Source organism: Varanus komodoensis, unplaced genomic scaffold (assembly GCF_004798865.1).
Source record: "Varanus komodoensis strain SLA01 unplaced genomic scaffold, ASM479886v1 scaffold3, whole genome shotgun sequence".
NCBI lineage: Eukaryota > Metazoa > Chordata > Lepidosauria > Squamata > Varanidae > Varanus > Varanus komodoensis.
The window spans coordinates 44,941,305-44,967,573 of NW_025335761.1; the positions used below are offsets into that span (position 1 = coordinate 44,941,305).

General features: G+C 38.7%; 1 protein-coding gene across 6 annotated transcripts in view; it reads left to right on the top strand.

The window, feature by feature from the left end:
* The window catches only part of DGLUCY (D-glutamate cyclase), a 47,101-nt gene extending 23,623 nt beyond the window's left edge, over positions 1-23,478 (top strand). For 5 of the 6 annotated variants that reach the window (XM_044437176.1, XM_044437179.1, XM_044437177.1 and 2 more), the window contains 11 exons: positions 755-908; positions 1,509-1,707; positions 2,745-2,895; positions 5,687-5,809; positions 9,920-10,111; positions 10,800-11,060; positions 12,944-13,043; positions 14,447-14,595; positions 17,949-18,068; positions 19,689-19,840; positions 22,938-23,478. In XM_044437176.1, the coding sequence (XP_044293111.1) occupies positions 755-908; positions 1,509-1,707; positions 2,745-2,895; positions 5,687-5,809; positions 9,920-10,111; positions 10,800-11,060; positions 12,944-13,043; positions 14,447-14,595; positions 17,949-18,068; positions 19,689-19,840; positions 22,938-23,081 (1,745 nt within the window). In that variant the 3' untranslated portion in view covers positions 23,082-23,478. The remainder of the gene's footprint in view (positions 1-754; positions 909-1,508; positions 1,708-2,744; positions 2,896-5,686; positions 5,810-9,919; positions 10,112-10,799; positions 11,061-12,943; positions 13,044-14,446; positions 14,596-17,948; positions 18,069-19,688; positions 19,841-22,937) is intronic. The other variant, XM_044437181.1, reaches the window with a different exon arrangement.
* Positions 23,479-26,269: the final 2,791 nt, after the last annotated feature.

Below are 26,269 nucleotides of genomic sequence, written 5' to 3' on the forward strand. Positions count from 1 at the left end.
AGAAATAATTCAATGGCTTGATAGCTATATGCTACTTCCAGTATCAAAGGCAGTATGCTTATGTATCCAAGTTGCCAGGGAACTTGGCAAGAGAGTGCTGTTGCACTGATATCCTACTTGGAGTTTCCCTGTGAGCAGCTGACTGGCCACTGTATGAATAGAATGCTGCACTAGATGGTCTGATCTGGGATGGTGCTTATGTTTTATACTATTTTTTGGAATCCAGTGCTAGTTTATGCTGATTATGTGCTGGGTGTTTTACTGGGTTTTGTCATAAGTTTTAATGCTAGTTATACTGATAAAGTTTTGCATCTATTTTGATGATTGATTTATATGCTTTGAAAACTAGCTAGAGGGTTGCGTTAACAGATGATATACAAATGTCACAAATAATCAATATAGCAAGGTTGACTGCAGCTTCTGTGCATGCCTGACCTGTGTGGCTGCTTCCAGGAGGTAAAGTTGAACCTCATTAAAACAGGAAGAGAGGGAGGGCATTGGAGAGCAACATGTTGTAAAGCATTCAAAAATTAGGCTGAAGATATAAAACAGATTTTTCCAGATATCTCTAGACATTACTTTTTCTAGACATGTCTGATCAAATGGTATCTGATTTTAAGGGCTGAAAAAGTAGATAGGATATCACAATTTTTTTTACATTTATGCCAAAATATAGCCAAACATAATGAACAAATGCTTTCACGTGATAACATGCCTACAGAATGTTATACTTCTGTTTTGTTAATTTTTACAGGATTTAAACAGGCAAATGTTATAATTCTTCACAAATCTCTTGCGGATGACTTCGAAAAATTTTGCCAGGCAAATGATGGCCCACTTCCACTACTGTATAGAGGGAAACCAGGAGAATGGAAATGCCCACCCCTGAGCAATGATTCTGATATTAGGTATATACCAATTTTCACTGTACAGTTATTGTACAGTTGGAGTTCTGCATGTTCATTTTAGTTTGCCACACAGCTCAATGTATTATTGATTCAAATGCATACATTAAGTTTTGGCAGTCTCATTCAGAGGAAAATACACTTGATAGCTTGATCTCTAGAACTGCTTATTGCTTGAGGAAGTGAAAAGTACATGACAACTGTTTTTGCACTCCTTAGAATGGACCAAATCAGCTCTGTTTTCCTGGACTGTCTAAAGTCCAATTCTAAGTCAAAGCTAGTACTATTCTGAAATTATGAATACTTTGATTCACAAAATGGTGAATAATAGAATTGGAGAGTTGAAATGTAACTTGGATCTCATCTAGTCCAATCTGTCCCAATCATGTGCCATCCAGATGTTTTGAACTATAACTCCCATCACTCCCTCCACATTGGCCATGATGGCTGGGGCTGCTGAAGCTCAAAATGTTTGGTGGGCACCAGAAAGTTGTTCTAGGTCACTAATAACAATACAATTCTTACTGATCTTATGTATGCTACTTTGGGAGCTTTGCGGACTGAAAAGTGAGGTAAAATTTCTTTAAAAAAATATTTTTGCAGAACTGACTGTCTGCAGTATAGGAAATATGAGAATGGCATCTGTACAGGTGTTCTGACAAGCCTAAAAGAATATTCTGAACAGCTTAAAGACCTGGTAGCATTTTACTTAGGCTGCAGTTTTACATTTGAAAAGACACTCCAGAAAGTTGATATCCCTGTAAGAAATCTGGAACAGAAATGTAATGTAAGCATGTACAAGGTAAGAATTTATGACTTTATATTATATAGTGGTTCTGTTCTGGTCAAAACAGCAAAACTTGGCACTAAAGAGCATTCTACAATCAGTTGTGTATAGACAAGTGAATAAGTGTATAAAAGATTGCCGTGTACCCCCAGCCTTCCTAGAACAGGAACCATGCAGTGCTGTTTGGAACAAATCCAGGGCAGTATTTTTCTATTTTAAATAGAAGTACTGATTAGGAAACAAAACGGATGTGGTTTTCTTTATCATGGATAAAAGCTGAACATGTGATGTTTAAACATAGGATTGACCCAATGAAAAAGAGGCTGATGAGAGATCTGATTTTAAAAACAAAAGTGGTTGGTGAGTAAGGGAAGTTGAACCCTTCCATGAATAATTGCTACTAATTCCATGACATCCATCTCCATAGGAGTCACTTCTAGTATGAGGCCCCTGCCAAAGTGGTTAGCTGCATGCACAGGAGGAACTACTGTGATTGGATCACCATGCCCTCTCTTTTTAGGTTATTGGGGCAGTTCTATATTTAATCCATAGGAGCTGTAAATAAAACTAATTAAAGCCATTGGAATTAGTTGAAAACAGCTTCCTTAGCTGGGCCAAACAGTACACCTTACTAATATTGTAAGTGCTTTTCATAAGTCAATATGAAAAAAAATTACTAGAAAATCAGTAACATAAACTGAATATATCAGCAGTAGAATAAAAAACAACTCAGAGTAGACTACCTAGCTTCCTAATTCTTCCCCTGAGTTGAACAACAGCCTGCTTCATTTCCTTGTGACCCTCTGTTGTACAGAAGGAATGAGGAAAGGCTTATGGCAGCATTCAGTGAGACTGAAATCAACTGTATGCATTCAACACACTGTACATTGCTTGTTCTTTAATAATTATTGTGAAAAATTGTTCAGAATTTCTACTGAATGTTATGAACGTGTTAAACGTTGGCTTTATAAATTCAACTGTATGTAACATTTTGAAATGAAAATGTCTTCCAATATTTTTAATGCACTGATAATTTTGTTAAACTTTACTAGACTGCTGTGCCTTGCTGTGACACTGAACATTTTCACTGTAATCTAGTTGTAACCATGAGACCTATTCCTAAAGAAAAATTAAAAATGGTTGTGCAAATCACCAATCCAATGAAAAAATCACATGGAGCACCAATTCACGTTGGTAACCCTGGTCAGTGTATTTTTATATTTTGTATATAAAATATAGCGTGTGTGTGCGTGCGTGCGTGCGTGCGTGCGTGCGTGTGTGTGTGAGAGAGAGAGAGAGAGAGAGAGAGAGAGAGAGAGAGATTTATTTACCTAGTATGACCATCCCTTGTGTAAAGGGTGAGTCTGATTTCAAGCTGTAGCCTCCCAAGTTAACATCCCATGGTGAACTCACTTATTGTAAGCCGTCTATTGTAAGAGCTTATTTATTGTAAGCCGTCCTGAGGCATTTTGTAGGGGACAGGTTAGAAAAACTTTTAATAAACAAACTTCCTGACCATCAGGATCAGCTGCCTAGACCATGCCTAGATCAGCTGCATGCAATGGGAAGGAGAAAACAAAGCCACCTCCTAGTGCCTAGCATCCAAACCAGGCCCCTATATCTAGTTCCAATTTGGAAACAATACCTCGTTAATGCACATAAGAAAAGAACTTGGCACATGATCAATAATTTCAGGAATGCTTAAAAAATGAATTCTCCCTATTGTATGTGTTGCCATCATAACAGCAAATGTGTTGTGGCCTAGGAATCCTAATGGTGCACTGAGGGTCTGGGGCTGGAAGCTTCATTTCATTTTTAGTGATTATCCAATAAAAATGGTTCTAGTTTTACAAGAAGTTGAGCAGTAGAAGTAGAAAATAAATATTAATATATGTATTACATAAATTTGTGTGGTAAACAGATATACATATTTAATAACATATATCAAAAGAAAAAAGTAGAGAACTATAAGATGAGAAGCACACGTATATGGCACACAACATGCCAAAACCTGCTTACCTGGGAGTAAGTCCCATGGAATTCAGTGAAACTTATTTCTTAGTACAGGTAGTCCTGGGTTATGAATGCCCAAGTTATGTACAACCCATACTGATAAATATGCAGACTGCCACAAGCCCAAATGAATATCTCTAAGGAAAAGTGGTGAATATTTCTAGGGAACTGTGCAATGCATTTGGTCACACATCATCAGTGGCCACTGTTAGGAAAATTTGGATAAATCCTGTCTGAAAAACATTACTTCTATGTGCTTTTTCCATTGTGGGATCAAATCCTGTCTTCCTTCTCAAAACCAAGCTGTCACTGTTTAAAATGGCATTCCCCCACTCCTTTCTCTCACCTTTAGCTGTAAGCTACAGTACACAGGCCCTTTAGTCCAAATTTACATTGTATACCTTCACAGTGATTAAACAGTCATTGTTGGAATTCAGTTTACAAGGAAGTATCTTTTGATAGCCCAGAGGCTCCATGTGCCCTGGCAAATTCAGAATGTCTAGAGTAGATAACAGTCTTGAGTTCAGTATAGTTCCAGTAGCTTGAATTTACATGTCTAAGTAGACCTGGAGATGGGTTCAAGCTACTGAACTAAAGTGTCAATACAGGCAATTAGAAATATTGTAATCTCATTGTTACTGTGTGATTGATTGACATTTCTTTATCTGTTCTGTATGTGATGACCTCAGAATCTTATTGTAATCTCTGCATTCTGTCATCAATTGCCCTGTACCTGTATACCTATAAATGCCCTATAATGGTATTGAAGCTTTGCAGCAGAGTTCACCTCTGCCTGCACGGTAATGCATTATCGTGAGTGTACTGCGGGAACCTGGGTAAAACAATAAGGCCTCAGATGATCTGGACGCTTGATCTTTCCCACGAACCCGAGTTTTATTCCCTCTTCTCAAACTGAGATTCCGGGATTCTGACACCACATAGTTCCCTGGTGATATTCATGGCTTTTTGCTAGAGATAGTAATGGAAATCCATTTTTTTAGACCAAATGGTTTCACCTTTTTCAAGGAGCTCTTCAGTATCCCAGGCAGCATGTTTGTGCCCCCTTCCACATAAGCATTGTGCTCCATTAGACACTGGAAGCTCAACAAATGCTCAGCCAGCTCTGCCCCTGTACATGAACCCACTGAGACTAATTCACCATAGATTACAGTGTTTTGAATGTAATAGGAAACACTGGGCTATATTGCCCTAACAGTCCATTATCAGAGAACTTCAGAAGATAATGAGGGACTGGTTAGTAACTTTTAAAGATTCAAGTTATTTTCTGTTGGGCATACATTAAAATTAAAGATGGACAGACAATGAAGCTCAAACATGGATTAAACCAGGCATAAGAGGCACGTTACAGCATTTTAAAAAAATACTGTATGCACACATACAAATTCTCTCTCTCTGTCCAGTACCTGTAGTTACTTTATTACTGCATTATTATTACAATGCTGTATTGTGTTTAATATGTATTAGTTAATATGGAAGTGTTTCTTAAGTGTTTTATGTGCATAGAAAGGTAAAATAAGTACATATACTAAGACAGACATTTGGCTTCCTTATGTGATTCAAGTTACATACAAATTCGACTTAAGTATGTTCTCAGGAATGCAACTCCATCTGTAACACAGGGACTACCTCTACAGGCGAGCAATCTTCAAAAAGTTTCTGCACTTTTATATTTTATAAATATATTTTATATATTTTTTCTTATGGCATTAAAGTTGGTATGACACTGGGAAAATGCATTGCAAAGGAAGGTGACTATGTAGAAAAGTGATGTAATTTGTTTTTGAAATTCTTAATAAATAGAATTTTTAAAAGCGTGGAAACTTTTTGAAGGACCCTTGTATATATGGGATTTCTCTTATTATTTGCTATTTTACAACAATAATTCAGTGTCATTGACTTACTAACATTAATTCTTTGTTTCTGCTACAGTACTAATTTGATCATATCATTTCAATCACAGTTTTGTTAGGAATCCAAGATCTTTCCAGTCCAGACTACGGTGACACAGTGCACGCTCACCCTGGGGATGTTCCAGTCTTCTGGGCCTGTGGGGTGACAGGGATAGAGGCTGTCAGCAATTGCAGTATGTAAATAGTAAGATTTTTAGATTTTTATTAAAATGTAAATAACACAAAGACCCAAAAAAATTACTGGACACTTTTGTTCTCCTTTGAAGTCCATACAGTGTCCTACTGACTTTGACCTAAATTTACAGAAAACCTTTCAAGAAGAATATAGCCTCCTTGCACACACATGAATATGTGTATACATAGGTCAGTATAATGCTGCTGCAGAAGTAGAAGAGCTGTTCTCTCATAGTGTCTTCCTTCAACAGCTTCCTTAAATACCTTTTCTTAACTTAATAAAAATTATCTAGATTAATAACGATCTTGCTTCAAGCCTGGTTTGGGAGCAAAGACAGCTTTGTTGTTTTAATGAATATTGAGCACTGAAACTGGCAAAGGGAGCTCATCTTTGGTTTTGATGGACTGCTCCATGATGTCCAATGCCGTCAGCAATGGCATCCTTCTGGATTGTCTGAACAGAACATTTTTGGTGGCTCAGGTCTTTTCTGAATGGTTATTTTTAGAACTTGCTTCAATATCTTAGCAGTTAGTCAGCTAAGTCCTTTGTACCTTTATTGTGACCCCCCTCCTGCTGAACATCTACCCTGAGAGTGCTAGGATTCCTTCAGGGATCCAGAGTGTCTTGAAATCAATGGTTATGCAGATGTCACACAACTCTATTTCTTTTTATTTGATTCCAGGGAGGCTATTGATGCCCTGAACTAGTGCATAGGAGTGGTAATAAGCTGGATGGAACAAGCTAGTAAAATGATGCTTGCTCACTTATTTATTTATTTGACTTATATTCCAATTAAATTAATCCAAAGGGCTATACAAGCGGATTACAGAAAAATAGTCCCAAGGACTCTCTGGGTGGATTATTCTAGACAAATCAGAGGAGCTCTTGCTCTGGAAAGAGACAAATTCTGGAACTATTTAAGATGTGGTAGCACTTCACTTGAAAAATCAGGTTTGTAGTCTGGACTACTCCTGCATCCATGGTTGCATCTGGGCATCCAGTGGTTGTTGTAGCCAGCAGTGCCTTTACTTGACTTAGGCTGGTGCACAAGCCGAGTTCATTCCTGAGATCACTGAAACACTACTCTTCAAGAGTCTATAGAAATTTTAAATCGGTTTGACATGCATTAATACTAGTGGATACTTGTTTATGGGAACATACTGCATGAATCTGGAAATATCTGTTTCATTTCCAGAGAAAAAAATCAAAACATTGGTGGCTACCTTTAATAAATTAAAGGTACTCAATATTTTGGGTCATATATATCTAAGAACTAATTCTTCCCATACCAATTCTCTCACCCAAGATCTGCCAAAGAGGCACTTCTGTGTGCCCCTTTTGCTTGGAACGCAAAAGAGGACCTTTTCTGTGCCCATGCCAAGTTTGTGAAAATCTTGCCACAAGAGATTCATTTGGCCCCCTCTCTCTGTTTTTCACCACATGCTTAATACTTTTATTTCAACAGGCATTTGATCATCAATTCTTTTGCAACAAGCCCCTATTTCAGTTGAATTTATCTGCTGCACCTAAGCCATCACTAATATTGTTGACATTCAATGCACATCATGCTGAGAGTAAGTCCTGTTGGGCTGCTGCTTAAACAGCATGCATAGAATTGTATCGAAAGAGCATTCATAATATTATTGAGAGTATTAAGATAACCTTCAGAGTCTTTTCTCTAGGTTCTCCTGCCATCATAAATGAGGCACGTATCAACTGCAAGTAGCATCTTTTCAGGTGCGGCACCCTCTCTTGAAACTCTCTACCCAGGAAGACTTTTCTGGTATCAAATCTGTTTTATTTTCAGCATCAAAGTTCATTTACTTGCCCAGGGCTTTTAAATCTTTTGATCTGTATTTATTTTAACATGGGGATTTTGTTTGATCTCTGCTTTTGGATTTTTTTTTTTTCAGCTGAAAAGTAGGATAGGCATATTTGCATTAAAAAACCATGAGGGTAAATTAGTATGTCCCCCATCTCACAGAACATCTGTTGCAAACAATCAATTTAACTTCCTCCTAGAATGGCCATTTTACAGTCATTTTATTAATACAAAGGAAATACAAAGCAGGTAAGTAAATTTTAATATGCTGAAATGGTTGCCCTGTGTGTTTGGTTTCAGTTTTTACAGTTAATGACAGAACTCACAAGCAATGCAGGCTGTGCCTGAAGCTCAGCTGCAGGGATTTTAGGTGCTGAGGTAGCCACAGCCTCATCCCTGTTAGTGATAATGCTTGATTTTGTTGAATGTTCTGGAACACAAGAGTAGGTAAAAGCACAGTGCTTATTTTTGCAATGTTGGACAGCTTGTTCCTTGCATTCTCTCTTGGGATCGAGCATGACTTGATCTTAATTGTATGAATACAATCAATGTGCATGGTCTTGCTATGTAAATTACTACTTAGGGGAAGCCTTGGGAGAGATGATTTAAAAGTTCCCTTTCCACTTCCTAAAGTTGTGACAGGCTATTTGCATTTGAAGGGAAGCCCCAGAGGTGCCAGTTTTCTATATAGTTTGACTCTCAGTGCTGCTTAATTTTGTCTTAATATATTCCTGGGACACTTCTCGATTTTCCTTTGCAAAGTTTCATCTTTAACACATCCCTTGAAGAATTGTACTATAGACTCATTTGGATACAGAAATGATTTCCTAGAACTGTCCTGTCCTGTCAGTCTTATTTATATTCTGTGCTGTTTAGTAGCCTTGCCCAGCTAGAACAATTGGTCAGGTTCAGACAATCATGGGAAAAAGAAGCGATGGCAGCAGGTATGTGCTCTGTGATTTGCCTAATTACCTTTGCAGTGTACAGCTTGCCATATAATCCAGATGCAGTGAGGTGCACAGTAGGAGATGGCTTTGATGCCACTCCAAAATAAGCTAGGGTTCTGGGCTGCTTCCAGGGCCATCAATGCTGCACACCTCATCAAGCTGAAACAACACAGCAAGTTGTTCACCTCCAGGATAATTAGGGTGAATACTCAAATCGTATGGTACATGCCCAGAAGATGCAGGAGGAGACAAAAGAAATCAATGATCGTCCAAACCTGACCACCGACTGCTGTGATTCCTTAGTGCATTTCTAGTATATTTCAATAGCAATAGACAGCCATTTTCAATCACCATTTTCATTGTTTTGCTTTGTACTACAGTTGCAATAACTCAGCTCAAGTATTTAAATTTCACTGAAATCAAAACTTCTGAAAAATTCTGTAAGAATCTTGTCGCAGAAAACAGCTTCCTTGAATTTCTTACATCAATTTATAGTGCACTAATACTCCAAACTTATTTCCCCAGATGATATCAGTTTGTGCTAGAAAACATGGTGTTTAGATTTTATTTTGTAGTTTAATCCAAGGTTAATTTCATTTTCCATTTTTCCTTCATGAACCATTCATTTCTCCTTATATACAAACTAGATATTAGATGTTTGAAAGGGACCCTGCATATTTCTAGAGATGGACTTTCTGGAAATGAAAGCAATATTGACTATAGGAAGTATTTCCAGAAATCCACAATAGATTGCTTAATTCCTGGCCTGCATAGAAATAATAGTCTGGTAAAGGTCGATTCTCCTGACTAGAGGTACAGCCAGACAACTCTGCCTCATGGCTAAAAACAGGATGCCCAGCAGATGTTGTGGCAAGTCAGTTTGTACTGCTACAGCTGTTCTGGTTAATAGGATCAGCCTGTTGGTATCCTGTCTATCCCATTCTATCCATATTCTTGCCTGTTCAGTCCCACTGCAGATCTAATAAACAAAAATGGAAGAAACGAAGAACTCACTTTGCACTAATCTAAGTTACTTGTAATGTAATATGGGAAGGGGAAAAAGTGGCATAGAAAAAATTATTTTCCCCTTCCCTTTCTTTCTTTCTGCTTTGCTCCATATCTGCTGACTCTAAAATATGTCCATAGTTACTACAGTGAGGAGACACTCCCATTCACCCCAGAAAATAAGCTAAAACATATTTTCATACACATGGAAGTATAGCATCACTAAAACATTTGCAGCCTGCCTTAGCATCCCTGATTTAAGAAGCCAGGTGTTGTGTGTGTTTTTCTATACCACCCATTGAAACTTTCCTTCCTTCCTTCTTCCTTCCTTCAGAGTCTCCACTGGCTTTCACCCATTCTCCAGGTTGCATGTTCATCACTGATTTGAAAGATGAGGATGCTGCATGTGATAAAGAACTCCCTGAAGTCTACTGTATTGGTCAGAATCCTTTGCATTACAGCATCACATCAGCAGCAGCTGTACAAAAAATCAGATGCCTAGAAGAAATGATAGGAGTAGACCCAGGTAAAAACAGAGAGAGAAAAAGATTCTTATTCTGAAACAAACTTTCTTATTTAATAAGTTGTCCTGCTACATTATTATTGCAGCAATTATTGTCCTGAGATAATTCTATCAAAGGGGAAACAAAGGCACTAAAAAGTGTCCTCTAGTCCAGGCAGTGTGAATGAATCCGTTTCCAAAATAATGCTCATGCATTTTGAAAGATCCAGGAATACTTACGTAGTTTCTAGCCATTAGACTGATTATTACCAATATAAGTCAGTATCATTGAGTGAGTTATGTTAGCCAGATTCCTAAATTACTTGGTAATGCATATGCTTCATTATTACTGCCTCTGCTTTCCTTGAAACTTTCTGAAGGACATGGGTGAGCCATGGAATCCTCAGCATTCAGTATAAATCAGAAGAAAGTAAGAGGAAAGCCAAGGTGAACAACTGTAGCCACCCAACTAGTTATATTGTGCTATATGCAAGAAGAAACGGTTGGCACAGCAGCACTGGTTTTGTTCTCTTCCCTGCATCCTGTTAGTATGAACCACTGCATTTGTTAGTATGAGTTTATGGATTACCATTCAGCATGGATTAGTGCTTATTTGACAAGTACAGGTGAATTCCCACATAGACATGTTAAGTAATGCAAAGTAATCTCCTCAGGAAAGATCTTAATCAGTAAACATTCCCTCTCTATTTAGGGAATAGAGGTGTGAAACATCTGTGTACTGAGAATGAACTTCTGAAGGCATGCCTGTCCATTTCTCATGCCCAATCAGTATTGATTACTACTGGTTTTCCTACGCACTTTCAATACGAGCCGCCTGAAGAGAATGATGGGCCTCCGGGGGCCATTGCAATGGTTGCTATATTAAAGGCCTTGGGGAAAAACGTTGTTATAGTAACTGATCAAAGAGCTCTAGGTTTGAATAAAAAGATTATCAAGGAAGCTGTTGAACAAGGTATGGTATGGCCTTCTGTTTTTGTAACACATATTAAAATGTGAAATAATGGTGAAAAAAATCCAAACTAAAAGGGGAAACTGTGAGCATGAAAGTCAAAACCCAACTGACTTTTCTTCCTTCCAATAAGGTTCCACTTGAGAGAAGGCATTTTATGCAATTCTGTTGCATTTTTATGAGGTATGACTCTCATTGGATAATGAAGCAGAATTGCCTGCCTTAGCAGGAGGTGCCCTAAATTCTATATAGGCATAAAGTTATGGTTCATCCAGTTACTGGGTCAGGCTGCTCTATAATTTGAAATCTATAAAACATCAGAGATGGTGACAAATTGTAGAAATGGGGAAATCTAAAGCAGTTTAGAATCCTTAAACCCATTAAGAACCAAACCAAAATCATCTGATACTTGAGTCCGGTTCATGCCACCAACTAGCTCACCATCCCAGTCCCCACCAAACACTCTCTCCCAAGAAAACATATCATGCAAAGGAGAAGGAAACCAACATCAGGAAGGGCTGACTGGTGATGAGAAAAAGCTTGAAAGCTCGTTAAGGCTTTGGAGCTCCTGAGCATGCTTGGAGGGTCTGTTACTACTGATGTACATCAGAATTGTAGTTTCCAAAGCCTTCCAGCCCATATCATTTATGTGGATCAAATCCTTTTAGAAACTACCATTCCTGTGCACCTTGGTGATAACTGACACTGCTGAGCATGATAAGTGGTCTCAAACATGACATCTAAAATACCTTTCTGTTGCCAATGGTATTAACTCCCCCTTCCATAGGGATGTTTGAGAATGGAGGGCCTGGTATGGGGGCTAGGGGCAAACTCTTAGAAATTCCCTGAGTTTCCTGAGGAAACTTGGGAAAACTGACTTGATTCATAAACTAAATAGAGATGGAAACTCATCTTTAATTTCTTTGTCAAATTATTCAGTCTAATCACCTTGTGAATTTTTTCACTCCTACAAGTGGATGTGGAGTGCAACTGAGAATTTTGGAAATTTTAAAATGTAAATTACTTACTGAGTATTTTAAGATGTTACAGGGGCACCATTTTCAACAGTTTCACCAAGTATCCCCACATGTAATGTTTAGGCCCAGTTTACTGATATTGCTTACTGATATCGGTTAAATACTTAAGATATCGTACAATCTAATCATCCCATGTGATTAGAGCATACCCTAGGTACAGTAAAATCTGTAAGACATACAATAGCTTAGTTTTGCCTTGATCACACCCTTAGTGAGAATGCAAAGAAATTAAAACATGTTTGTATATTAAGGGCTCAGTGCTATGGGGGTGCCTCTAAACCTCCAAATCCAGAGGCTTATGGGCATCCAGTGCAGAGCAGAATGAACAGAGGCAATCTTTACTTCCCTGCTTCTTATGTTCTGCATATCTGCTGGCCGTTTTCATACATGTAGTAAGGGTGTTTTGCCAGAAGAGGAAAGGAGACTGGAACAGCTCTTGGATATCTCACATCCTGACTACTCCCTTTATTTACTCCATTTCTTGACCTTGGAAAGCAACTGCTGCAGTTTATCCCACATCACTCAAAAAGAGAGCAAGGGAGGAAGATCTGATTCCCAGGTCAGAGTACTATCTCCAGCCTTGGAGTTGAGATCTGGAACCATATTATGGCCCCCAAGATAGTATCTAGGCAGCATAGGATTGTTCCGTAATCATACTATTATGCAGGAGGGTGGGATCCCAAAAGTTTTTCAGCATGTAGCATACCACTTTTATGTTTCAAGATGATAAACTGATCTGCTGTTAAAATGTAAAATGTGCAGGGAAATACTGTCATTTTGTGTGATCCTATCTTTTTCTTTTATACTGAATAAATTATTGAATGTATATTCTATTTCCATATACTCTAGGGATACTACAGATGCCAGTCCCTGTAATTAGCTACCATAGGGATTCTGCAGATGCAGCCTTGCGATTTTTATGTGAAGATGGGAATAAAGAAAAGCCCCGGTATGTTACCAAAAAAAAAAAAAAAGCTAAACAATGCCAAACTTTTCATTTCATGGCTGTCTCAGCTTTTCTATCAGTGCAGGTAGATGGAGAGCACAAAGGACTGAGTGGGAAAGCAAGAAAAGAAGCAAGTGATTGAAAGAAAATATGTCCTATTTGCTGGCAAATAATTTTATTCAGGGCCTGGGGATAAGAGATAAATTGCATTCTGTTGCCATGATCAGGGGACAGATTACAGAACTGATTTGGTATGGGAGCTAAAAGCCAGGGAAGGGAAGAAACTGGAAAAATGAGAAGAGTGGTGGAAACTTTCTATTGTTTTAGAATAACCTGTCATAAATAATAATAAGCTTAGCTTACTCCTACATATGCATATGTGCTTCCAATATTATGACAATTTGAAAACTAGATGGACATTTGTCAAATCCTTCACAGTCCATGATGTGAAATGTAAGAAGTGTGTTCATTGGCTTTCAGATCTGTTCACATTTATACAATGTGTCATTCAGTGACATTCAAGAGCAATATTAGATGAAAGTTAGAACATAGAAGAGTCATCAAACCAGTGCCCACAGAGTCCCACAAGAAGGGTATGAATGCAACAGCACCCTCTCGCCCAAGTTCACAGCAACTTGGTATGCATAGGCATACTGCCTCTGTTACTGGAGGTAGCATTTAGCCATCAGGATTAGCACCCATTGATAGCTTTCTGCTCTGTCCAATCCTTTTTGAAGCCATTTGAATTGCCACCATCACTACATCTAATGGAAGTGATCCCCATAGTTCAACTGTGTGCTGAAGTGCTTTTCTTTGTTCTGATTCTCCCACAAATCAGCTTCATTTGATTATCTACTGCTACGGAAGAGAGAGAAAATGCATCCGTATCCACTTTCTCCACACTGCATAATTCTGTACACCTCTGCCATGTTTGCTCTTACCCTTATTCAAAACCAATCAATCTCAGCTGTTATAACCTTTCCTCATAGGGGAGTTGTTACAACCACTTGGTCCTTTTTAAGGTGTAGCAGCCAGAACTGTACACAGCATTGTAAGTGAGGTCAGACTACAGATTTGCAAAAGGACAGCATGACATTGGCAGGTTTTTTTTCAGTGCCTATTCTTCTAATTTAAAGAGATTCATTTGGATTTAACAATCCTAAATAGTTTAGTTGGTGTCAGCAGCAAATTTGGCCATTTCTCCGCTCAGCTGAAAAGCATCATCCTAGTACAGATCCCTGTAGGGGCCTCATTGTCTGTCTCCCTCCATCAGGAGAAGTTACCATTTATTTCCACTCTCTGTTTTTTGTTCTTTAACCAGTTACTGATCCATAAGAGGACTTCCCCTCTTATACTGTGCAGTATCAGCTCTGAATTTTGAAGCCATATATTTCTGCTTTAACTAGATTTAATCATCTGATAGCAATAGAGCGTGCTGGAATGGCTGCTGATGGCAATTATTATAATGCAAGGAAAATTAACATTAAACATTTAGTGGATCCCATTGATGAACTCTTTCTAACTGCACAAACTATCCCAGGAATTACTACAACAGGTAAGTGACATTACATTTTCCATTGGCCTACAAATATGATATTACTATAACATACCTGCTGGGGAATGGAGATTGGTTTCTCCTATGCAAGGTTAGGAGCTATGTGCTCTTTGCATAGGTAACACAATTGGTGAGGCATCACGGTCATACTTCAAGTTTATTAAGTTGCTGGTCAGGAAATGCCAAGCTACCTTAGATCAAGTCTTCAGGATCATTCAGATATCAAAATATACTGTATTAGTCAATTCTTTCCTGATGTTCCATGTCCCTGAACACAGAGGTTCTTTGAAGTCACTTTTCCAGAATAGGCTGCCTTCTAAATTTAATTAGTCATGGGTAAGTAGCATTTACCAGGCTCAAATAGAAGCCGAAAAGAATGAAATATAGAAATGTTATACTGATATATTTTTAAAATAAAATAATTTTCCATTGTACAGTTTTTTCTGACTTGTCATATGCATTTCTTTCTTTGGTGTTTTAATCAAGTTGCTAAATAAGTGCAGCAAAGGCTGTATCCCACTCCTACTTAGACATTTGTGTGTAATCAAGCATAGTAGATATCAACATGGATGATGATAATTACATTTATACCTCACCTTTCCTCCTCTTGCATGAAGCCCAAGGTGGCTTTCAAGGTTCTCTTCCTCTCCATTTCATTCCCACACCCTGTGAAGTTGGTTAGTCTCAGAGTCTGTGAATGGCCCAGAGTCACCCAGTAAATGTCATGGTTGAATGGGGACTAGAAACTGAATCATCCAAGTCTTGGTTCAAGAGTTCAACTGCTACCCCGTGCTGGAGTTTCTGATATTATTAATCCCTTACAACATTTAAGATGTTTTACAAACCATTGCCTTCCATTGTTCTTATTCAGTATTAGAATGATAGGATTTGCAGTCCAACACAACTAGAGGGTACCAGTTTGAGGAAGGCAGCCTTAGCTTTTTGTGTTACCACTGGGAGAAGTTCAGTGCTATAACAAAATGAATTATGTGCAAAACAGTCAAAAATTGGTGAAATAGGAATTCATGCTGGTCAATGCAGATGTGCTAGACTGTAACTTCCATGATACTTAGCCAGCATGACCATTTTTATACTAGTGTGGGATGATGGGAGCTGTAATCAAGTGTGAATAGGATTACAGTCGTAACTTCACAGAATATACAACTACTAAAATTTACCTTCCGCATTAAGATTCAGTTCTATCCAATTTTGAAATGTGTGCCAGGTTGCACACAGGATTTTTCATGGTGCGCACATCTGGAGTGTGCAAGGTTGGAGAAGTCTGAACCAATGAATCCTTAAGTGACTATTACTAAGTTCTCTCATATCGCTCAAGAAATACCATCACTTTATTATGGATATTTTGGAAGGAAATAAAGATTATGTATTATGTGCATCTGTATACTCTCTCCCTCTCTCTCTCTCTTTCCCCCTCTTCCCCCCTCCCACACAAATTGTGACTTCTTACATGTTGTACTACTATATCTAAAAGAGAACTTTTGAGCAGATGGCGCAAATAAACAAGTGTTGTTTAACAGTATTAGTAAAGCTAAATTAGGCTGTGAAGAAACTGAATACCCACATTCTGTCTGCATTATGAACTTGACCATAATTCTAAACAACTGGGTGATAAAAAGGGAAACATAACAGAAGCAGAAGCAAAATCTAGGATATATGCTGAAAAGGATTACCTATTTACCAGTAATTTAAAGTGCAGTCCCAAGTATGTCTCCTTTGGAATATGCCCATTAAATTCAGTGGTACTTAATCCCAGACAAGTATGAATAGGATTGCGGTCTGAACCTCATAGGATATACAAGCACTAAAATTTACTTTCCACATTAATATTCAGTTCTATCCAATTTTGAAAAAGTGTGCACCATGATTTTTTACAGTTCTTTTACCTACTATCAGCTTGCTGGGCTTTTTGAGTTCTTAGGTGCTCCTTCTTTTGAAAAGTGACACATGGATCCATACTTTGGAAAACTAGGATCTATCTTCCATTTTGGATACCTTTTTGTAATCATAGCTTCTGTTAAGTTAAGATGTAACATGGGTATGCTTTTATTCCCTAATGGTGATGATGATGATTTTATTGCTATCATATTGTGTTTTTAATTATTTATATAGTCCTTAATATGGTTTTATTGTCTGTGACTTGCCCAGGAAGCCATGTGTCTAATGGGGAGGGCTAAAAATCTAAAAAAAAAATATCTCGAATGAGAAAACAGAACAGGGGCCAAGCTTGCACAAAGGAGATGCAAGCAAACCAATTTTTTTTAAAAAAAGAGTTGCCACTGACAACATCAAGGCTAATGGGGTGGCATAAAAATCAAATAAATAAATAACAATAAAAATTATTTAAATGTATCAAAAGTAAGAGACCAGCTAGAAAAGTAGCTGTACCATTGAATGATTATGGAGTCCAAAGAGTATACAGCAGAATAAGGAGAATGTGGAGAAGCTGAATGAATGCTTTTAATCAGTCTTCATTGCAGAAGAGAGAAACAGAGCGAGTCAGAAGGGGTCTCCCGTACCATCCAGTCCAACCCCCAGCTCCAGCCGGCTCCGCTCATGACATGCCCACCATGTGCATGTCTAGCCTATCCTTGAACATCCTCACCGATGGGGCCTCAGCCACCTCCCGTGGAAGCCCATTCCATAGCCTCAGGTCCTAACTTTCAGGAAGTACTTTCTGGCATCTAAATTAAACCTTGGTTCCCTGAGCTTCGCTCCATTGGACAAGATGTAGGACAGACACTGTGTCTGAGCTGATGATTTCAGGAAGGGTGTCTCAAGACTCACGAAGAACTCAAACCAATAGTGAGACAAAAGATGAAGTTCTCAAGCCTACTGACTGATTGAAATTTAGTCAGTCAGCAAGTCCAGATGCTATCCATTCTAGAGTTCTAACTTAAATGCACTGTTACTGATCTTCCAGCAAAAATATATAAAAGGGGATTGGGCAATTTCATGGAAGAAAGTGCTCTCACTGGCTATGAGTCTTGATGGCTGTATGCTACCTCCAGATCAGAGACAGTAGGCTTATATACACCAGCTGCCAGGGAACCTGGGTGTGATTCTATCAAGCAGCATTTATGTCCTGCTTGTTGGAATAGATGAACCATTGGTCTGATCCAGCATGGCTGTTCTTATGGTCATAATATCATTCATATATTGTTTGAAGATTAACTTTCTGAACATATTGCTAGCAGTCAGTCTTGCTTTGTAGCAAACCTTTAGAGTATGTTCCTGTGCATGTTTAGACAGAAAAAATGTCTGTCCTTGTTCATTTCATGAACAGTTTATATTTTTTAACATAATATATCCATACCTTGTTCATTTTAATTTAGGCATTGGGGATGGAGGAAATGAATTGGGAATGGGAAAAATGAAAGAAGCTGTAAAGAAATACATTAAACATGGAGAAGTCATAGCATGTGATGTGGAAGCTGATTTTGCAGTTGTTGCGGGTAAGCTAAGAATATGCTAAATTAAGCATCTGTATGAAAATGGATCATTTGTGCAGAAGATTATTTTTCTTGTTCATTATCTGTTATTCCAAAAAGAAACTTCTGGGTATAATATTGTTGGGTTTTTCCTTGAGCCAGTGATACTTATGGGCAGGAAAGTTCAACTTCTTCTCATCTCACAGCCATCCTACCGTAGTATTCATTGAGCCTTATCTTGCTTCAGTCTCTTGTTTCTGTTTGCTTTAGCAAAGCCACATGTAATAGTGTCCCATGAAAGGACTTTTGTAGCATTGAAGGAGACATAAGTAGTGACTCATGTAATGACTTTAATGACTCATATTTGAGACAGTCATTAAAGGTAATATCAAGGACAGCGTCCAATGTCCCATGTGACAGCAGGACCAACTAATAACATGGTAGGGAGTTAATTGTTGTAAAAGCAACCTGAAGCAAGCAGAATGCAGCAGGTCAGTGGAATTTGCAAAAGGGAGTTCCACTGGCCTTGCTGATCAGGAAACAAGTGTCTCCTTGGTTGCTTTCAGAACCCTTAATCCCTTTTCAGAACCCCATTGCTCAAACAGTTGGCCTGACTGGTTCAACACAATCTTCAGAAGTGCAGCAGCCCCATTAGATACTGCTTGGACTGCTTACACAATGGAACATTTGCCTCTCTTCCCGCATCCCATGCCCTCACATCTACTCAACCATCTGGAGCAGATTTTGAAGTTCTAGGGGGAGCTATAGGTGGAGGGCGAATCTGTTCCTTCACTGATGGAATGAATTCCATTAGTAGAAGAAACTCAATTGATCCCACCCTTTGTTTTTTTACAAATCAACTTAGTGTTATGAGTAATTGGAAAAGAGATTTACAGTGCAATTCTAGCATATCTACTCAGATGTAAACCCCATTGAATTCAGTAGGCTTTACTCTCAGCTAGGGTTCACCTTACCATGAAAGTTCTCGGATTACCAACTCTCATTAATAAGACTGCCTTGAATTTAATGTTGCTTCTGATGCTACACTTCCATATTTGAGATTTTAAAACATTACATGTATTTTAAATACATGTAATGAAATGAGCAAAAAATATCTGGCTGCTTTTTAAAGATTAAATTAAGACATCAGAAACAGCCTAAAAGAAGTTCCTGCAGTTCTCATATTCGTATCTGGCCCTTGTGACATTTTTCATCAGTTTTGGATGCTTCCTTGACCATGTTTATGAAATGTAATATTAGAAACAGGTCCAAGCTTTGATTGTTCTAACCAGTGTTTGTAAAATGTGTGGCTAGAAATATAGAAGTTAAATGTTACACTACAGCTGGGGTCCACAAAGTATTTGAGTCAGTTTAATCTGTTACTTCATGAACTAATCAAACCATAGTTCACTGTTACATCCATGCTAGCACCCTGGAGAGCAGGCTGTCCAAACCAGGATTGAAAACCATTCTGGGAATGATGGTGAAGAAATGATGCACTTTCTAAATTTCCTATCATACAGGGGTCAGTAGCATGAAATTCCTCCTGGAAAAGCACTGGAAAGTTAATGCTGTTGATGATTACTTAAAAACTGTACAGACCTTTCAGTTAGTGCTATGTTTACTGGCACTTTTCTCTTACAGGGGTTTCTAACTGGGGAGGCTACGCAGTTGCATGTGCGCTGTATATCCTCAATACATGTGAAATACATGACCGCTACCTCAGAAAAGCTGTTGGATTTCCCAGGTTCTCCAAGAAAGCAGGATGGGCATCAGCTCTACCTTCTGTGGCTAAGGTATTTTCTTGGAAGAAAGCTCAGAAAGATTGTCCTGCGATACCGATATTTCCTACCTAGCTTGCAGTGTCTAATCTAATCCAAAGCCATGCAAGTCATCACAGCTGAGTGATTGTGGATAGCCGTGGGAAAATAGTAATCTCACTATAACATTCTCTCTAAAGATTCTAAGATTTATATGTAACTAGAAACCAGTTATATTAGCAATAAATAACATGTTGTTTTTAAAAGATAATTATATAGATGATGAAGCTCAAAGGCCACAAGGTAGCTTTTTAGATTAGAGAGTGCAAAATAATAATGATGACAATCCAAGTCCATCTAAAAGATAGGCTCAACCTGCCTATACAATCTAGTGTGCAACTAACAAGAAAAGATAGGCTTTTAACCCAAACTGTACATTGCAAGGAAGGGCTAAATTAAAAGACTGCTACCTCATCTGACACAAGTAAAAGTTCCATCTTACCCCAATAGGCAATGAGGCAGACTTTGAGTTTCACTGAAACTCATCCCAAGGAAATATAATTTGTGCATCTTTATACAAGGTTTTAACTATTCTTTTAAATATTGTAAGCCATCCTGAGATCTTGTATAATAGGACGGCATACAAAAGCAATACGTGCATGCATGCATGCATGCATGCATACATACATACATACAAGGTGCTGCTTGAAATTGTTTCTCTAGCTGTACGAATCTTTTATTATATTTATATATTTACTATATTTTGACCCAGTAGCCAAAGCTATTACACTGTAATATGGCATGTGAACAGGAGTATGGCTGGGAGGAAGGTGAATATAGATTTTAACCTGGCACCATAAACTTACTTGTTGGTGGAGTGTGTGCAGTGTTGATGAAATGCACTGAAATTAACAAGAATTAGAGGATGGACTCTTCAACTCAGCAGTTCCCAGAGCCTTCATGAAGCCTTGGAGTAGTGCTGAAGACTAGCAATGTTCATTTTAATTAACCTTTAGTAAAACTACCTGAGACTGATGCTGTGATTCAGTGCCACATGATGATACATTGTCCCATCTGTATGTAGCCCCATCCTCAGCTGAGTGGTTGTCTGGATCTCTTCAAACATTTCATCTCTGGTCCTACACCTTGTCTTCAAACAGACCTTAGAAATTACACAATGGTATTTCTTGATTACTTCACTCCTGGATGTCCCAAGGAAGAACTTTAGTAGTTATGCCTTCTTTGAATACTTAACACTGAAATTATTGTGTCAAGTTTCTACACTGTAAACAACATTATGATGAAAGCTCTTCTAAATACTAACTCAGTGAGAGATTGTGCAGAAACAGTTTCATGCAAATTGATTCCCAAGGTACAAAACATGATATTTAGATAGTGGAAAAACACTTGAAAATTTCAGTGTAGTCTTATGGTTAATCAGAAGAAAAAAATAAAATTCCTCTGTGAGGATCTACTTTTACTAGGAATTTCAGCAATAAACAATGAATTAGTTTTCTTCAATTTCAACACTACCTTCTTTTCAGGTGCAATAGTCCTTCTAAAGAGGAAAAAACATACAGTTTGTATATTAAAAGCCTTATTTCCAAACTGACGGATTTTTCCCCTATTCTGACCAAATGCCCAATTAAATTTTTACTACCTTTCTCAGTCTCCATGCTTAAAATGGTTCCTACATTTTGGTAGCATATCCTGAACACTATCTAATTAAATTAATTGGCCTGGTCTTAAGTAAATGAGTTGACTATTAACTCTAAATCCTAATTCTGAACACCAAAACTTATATGCAACTACCTGTCACTATTCGAAAGACTACTCTGGGTGACTTGTCATTCTCAGAACTCTCATGGATTAAAACAAGAGTAGGCAAACAGAATTGCACACTAGAATCAGATTTGGGATAGTTTATAGTACCAAATCATTTTACTCAAACCATTTTATTAAAGTGGGCCTACTAAGTCTCACTAGCTTTGTGCTTTGCTTGGTTTTGCTAAGATTAACATATTATCCCATTGTATTCTTCAGTGTTACACTGACCTGTATCAATGTCTTATCCTCTGGTTTGTACTATGGTTGCGTTCTGGAACACATGCTGCTTCTGCAATTGTTACTTCATAAATTAGGTTTGTTTAATCACAAAGTCATGCCCCACCCATCTCAACCCCATGGACAACATTCCTCCAGGTTCTCCTGTCCTCCACCATCCCTTGGAGTCCACCCAAGCCCACATTCACTGCCCCAGTGACTCCATCTAGCCACCTCATCTTCTGCCGTCCCCTTCTCCTTTTGCCATCAATCGTTCCCAGCATCAGGTCTTCTCCAGTGAGTTGTTCCTTCTCATTAGATGGCCAAAGTATTTGAGTTTCATCTTCAGTATCTGTCCTTCTAAAGAGCAGTCAGGGCTGATTTTCTTTAAGATTGACTGGATTGATCTCTTTGCAGTCCAAGAGACTCTTAGGAGTCTTCTCAAAGGCCTCAGTTCTTTGGCACTCGGCCTTCCTTGTGGTCCAACTTTCACAGCCATATATTGCAACTGGGAAAACCATAGCCTTGACTATACACACTTTTGTCAGCAGAGTGATGTCTCTGCTTCTTAGTATGCTGTTTAGATTTGCCATAGCTTTCCTCCCAAGGAACAAGCACCTTTTAATTTCTTGGCTTCAGTCACCATCTGCAGTGATCTTGGAACCCAATAACTTTTTAAATCATAAATTATAAATAATGTTATTTGCCTGTTGTTAACAAGGGGAATTTTGAGAGAAAGATTTAAACTGTGATGTGCTGGGGAAATCCATTTACCCATCCATAAGCTTCTGTATAGCCTGAAGTGCTTGATCCTGCCTAACCTTGAGAGCTAAGCAGGGTTAAGCCTAGTTAGAATCCGTATGGGAGATGTGAGTCCTGCATTGAGGAGGGGGTTGGACCCAATGGCCTTCTAGGGCCCTTCCAACTGTATGATTCTATAATCATTTCTGTCTTGAGATAACTCTGCTGTTTTGCCACCAATGTCTATGAAATAAATTGACTGAAATCTTGAATATATGAATAATGTGGTTTTGATTCAGAATCTCTGTTTGATGGATATATTGACAGTGCTATCCAATTTATTGTCTAGGAGGAAAAGTTGCTGAAGATATTACAGCAGAACCAAGTCCGTAGTGGAAAAACCGCCAGTCTGGCAATGGAAGTGGATGGTCTACCATTCTATGATGTTCATTCAGCTATACTTGAGAAGCTCCTGGCAGAAACTCTGAAGTAAACCTTTCTTCCGACATTACAAGGAGTGATCAAATGGTCATTTTAAAATCAGGTCTATATAAAATTGTGAGGTTGGCTGCCCTCCTATCAGCAAATCTTTAATTACTGCTAAGTCTACCCAGTGATTTTGTGGCTGGGTAGAAAAAAATATTCAGTAATCATGCTATCAATTCATACATAAATTATTGAGTCTGTAATTATATGATACATTACTGGATCAATGTCAGTGGAGGATAATAGTCTTTTAGAATTCTGCCTTTTCATACTGTTTCCATAAAATACATTTGTATGGATATCTGCCTTTATCATGTTTCACAACAAATGTTTCTCTGATTTAGACACAATCCATCTGGGCCACATCCACTAAATCCTACATTAAAGCTAGAATTTGGACTGTAGCTGCTCGGTCTGCTTTTTAAAAACTTCAAGTACAAGCTCACCCACTTGGGTCTCAGGGATGCAAGCCAGGTCACCCTTCCCCCCAATCCACAATCAATAGATGAGGGATGTCTTATTCTGGGCTGACCTGGAAGCAGCAGCAGCGCCAGACCTAAGGGGAAGTTGGTAAGGCTGCCAGAAATCATCCTGTTGAGGGGGAAAACAGAAGAAGTAATAGCTGTGGGGTATTTAACCCCTCTTCGTATCTGGCTTGATGATCTCCCAGTGCCATACCTCCCCAGTGTTACCCAGACACATAATTAAAGGAATGTAGTAGAAGAAGGAGGAGATGTGGAGGGGCAGCAGAGAAGAAACTATAAAAGAGAGTCAAAAGTAAGTATGTTTCACTCGAGACCAAAGCCAATAATATTGACACTATTGTATTCCCAATCGCCATGTATTGAATGTGAAAGCTGGTACATGAAGAAGCTGACAGGAAGAAAATTGATGACTTCAAATCATGGTGCTGGAGGACTGACAGAATATCATGCAAATATCATGGACTGACATAAAGACAAACAAGAGGCAACCTAAATCAAATCAAACAAGAATTTTCCCTAGATGCAAAAATGATAGAAATGAGACTGTTGTGCTTTGGGCACATCGTGAGAAGGCTTGGCTTTCTGGAGAAGATAATTATTCCAGGGAAAGTAGAAGCAGAAGAAGAAAAGAAAGGCCAAATATGAGATGGCTTAACTCAAGTCAAATAAAGAAATAATATAGGAAGCCACCATCTTGAAATTTACAAGAGCTGAACAAGGCTATCATGGATAGGACATTTTGGAGAGTGCAAAACAAAAACAAAACCCTACCACAGCCCACCCCACCAGCTTATTTTAACTTACAGCACTTACTTCCCTTGACTGACCTTAGCGAAGGCTTTTGGAGGGGGGCGGACTGCACAGAAAGGCATGGAAATCAATTATTTGATGGTTGGGGGAAAGGGATGGGCCCAGAGGAAGGGAGCATGGCCTTTTGGAAAATTGGGGTGGGGGGTCAGCTTGGGATCTGTATTTGGTCTGAACATCCAGTTTACAGTATTTATTCTTCAATATTAATCCTTCCCAAGAATAGCTAGAAGAGATAAGAATGCCTTCTTAAATGAAGAGTGCAAAGAAATAGAAGAAAACAATAGAATAGGGAGGACCAGAGATCTCTTCAAGAAAATTGGAGATATGAAGGGAACGTTTCATGCAAAGATGAGCGTGATAAAGGACCAAAATGGCAGGGACCTAACAAAGGCAGAAGAGATTAAGAAGAGGTGGCAAGATTACACAGAAGAACTATACAAGAAAGAGCTTAATGTCCCTGAAAACCACGATGGGATGGTCACTGACCTCGAGCCAGACATCCTGGAATGTGAAGTCAAATGGGCCTTAGGAAGTCTGAGCGACAACAAAGCTAGTGGAGGTGACAATATTCCAACTGAGCTATTTAAAATCTTAAAAGACGATGCAGTAAAAGTGCTACACTCAATATGCCAGCAAATTTGGAAAACTCAGCAGTGGCCACAGGATTGGAAAAGGTCAGTTTACATTCCGATCCCAAGGAAGGTCAATGCCAAAGAATGTTCAAATTACCGCACCATTGCACTCATTTCACATGCCAGCAAAGTTATGCTCAAAATCCTACAAGCTAGGCTCCAGCAGTATGTGGACCGAGAACTACCAGAAGTACAGGCAGGATTTCAGAGAGGGAGAGGAACTAGAGATCAAACTGCCAACATACGCTGGATCATGGACAAAGCTAGGGAGTTCCAGAAAAACGTCTACTTCTGCTTCATTGACTATGCTAAAGTCTTTGATTGTGTGGATCACAACAAATTGTGGGAAGTGCTTAAAGAGATGGGAATACCAGACCATCTTATTTGTCTCTTGAGAAACCTATATGTGGGTCTGCAAAGCGATCAAACGGGTCAGTCCTAGAGGAGTTCAACCCTGACTACTCTTTAGAAGGCCAGATACTGAAGATGAAACTCAAATACTTTGGTCACCTAATGAGAAGGAAGGACTCCCTGGAGAAGATCCTAATGCTGGAAACAATAGATGACAAAAGAAGACGGGGATGGCAGAGAATGAGGTGGCTGGATGGAGTCACTGAAGTAGTTGGTGTGAGCTTAGGTGGACTTTGAGGGGATGGTGGAGGACAGGAGGGCCTGGAGGAATGTTGTCCATGGGATCGAGATGGGTCAGACACGACTTCACGACTAACAACAACAATCCTTTAAGACTTTTACTCACCTTCCTGCTTGGATCTTATCTTATCAGTACTTTAAGCAATCATAGTACGGGTCAGATCCTACCATAGAAGAGCTCCTTCCATCCACACCTGAGGCTCTGGATGAAGGAAAGGTAAACCAATTTTTATCAGTTCCTATCATCCACAGTCTCCAGTTCTGCCTCTCATACATCCTGAGCTGCCAGAGCATAGCAGCTTTTCAGGGGTGCAAGAAGGTTACAGGCAGAAAGAGGAATCAGCAAAAATCACCTACCTTAGTTCCCTCTCCTATGGAGCTTGCTGTGGATGCGATTTCCACCACAGATAGTGTATAATTTAGCACATAATTGTGAGAATGCTTAACAAACTACATTTGTAGGGAATAGTAGTGATGGCTCTCAAGAACTGTTACAGTTTCACACTTTTTTTGTTTTTGTTCATTTGTTTTTGCTTTTTCTCCAACTGAAATATTTCTACTGTCCTAAACAGATGTTTTCCTGATTTTTGTGAATTTGGTGTTATAGAAAGAATTTT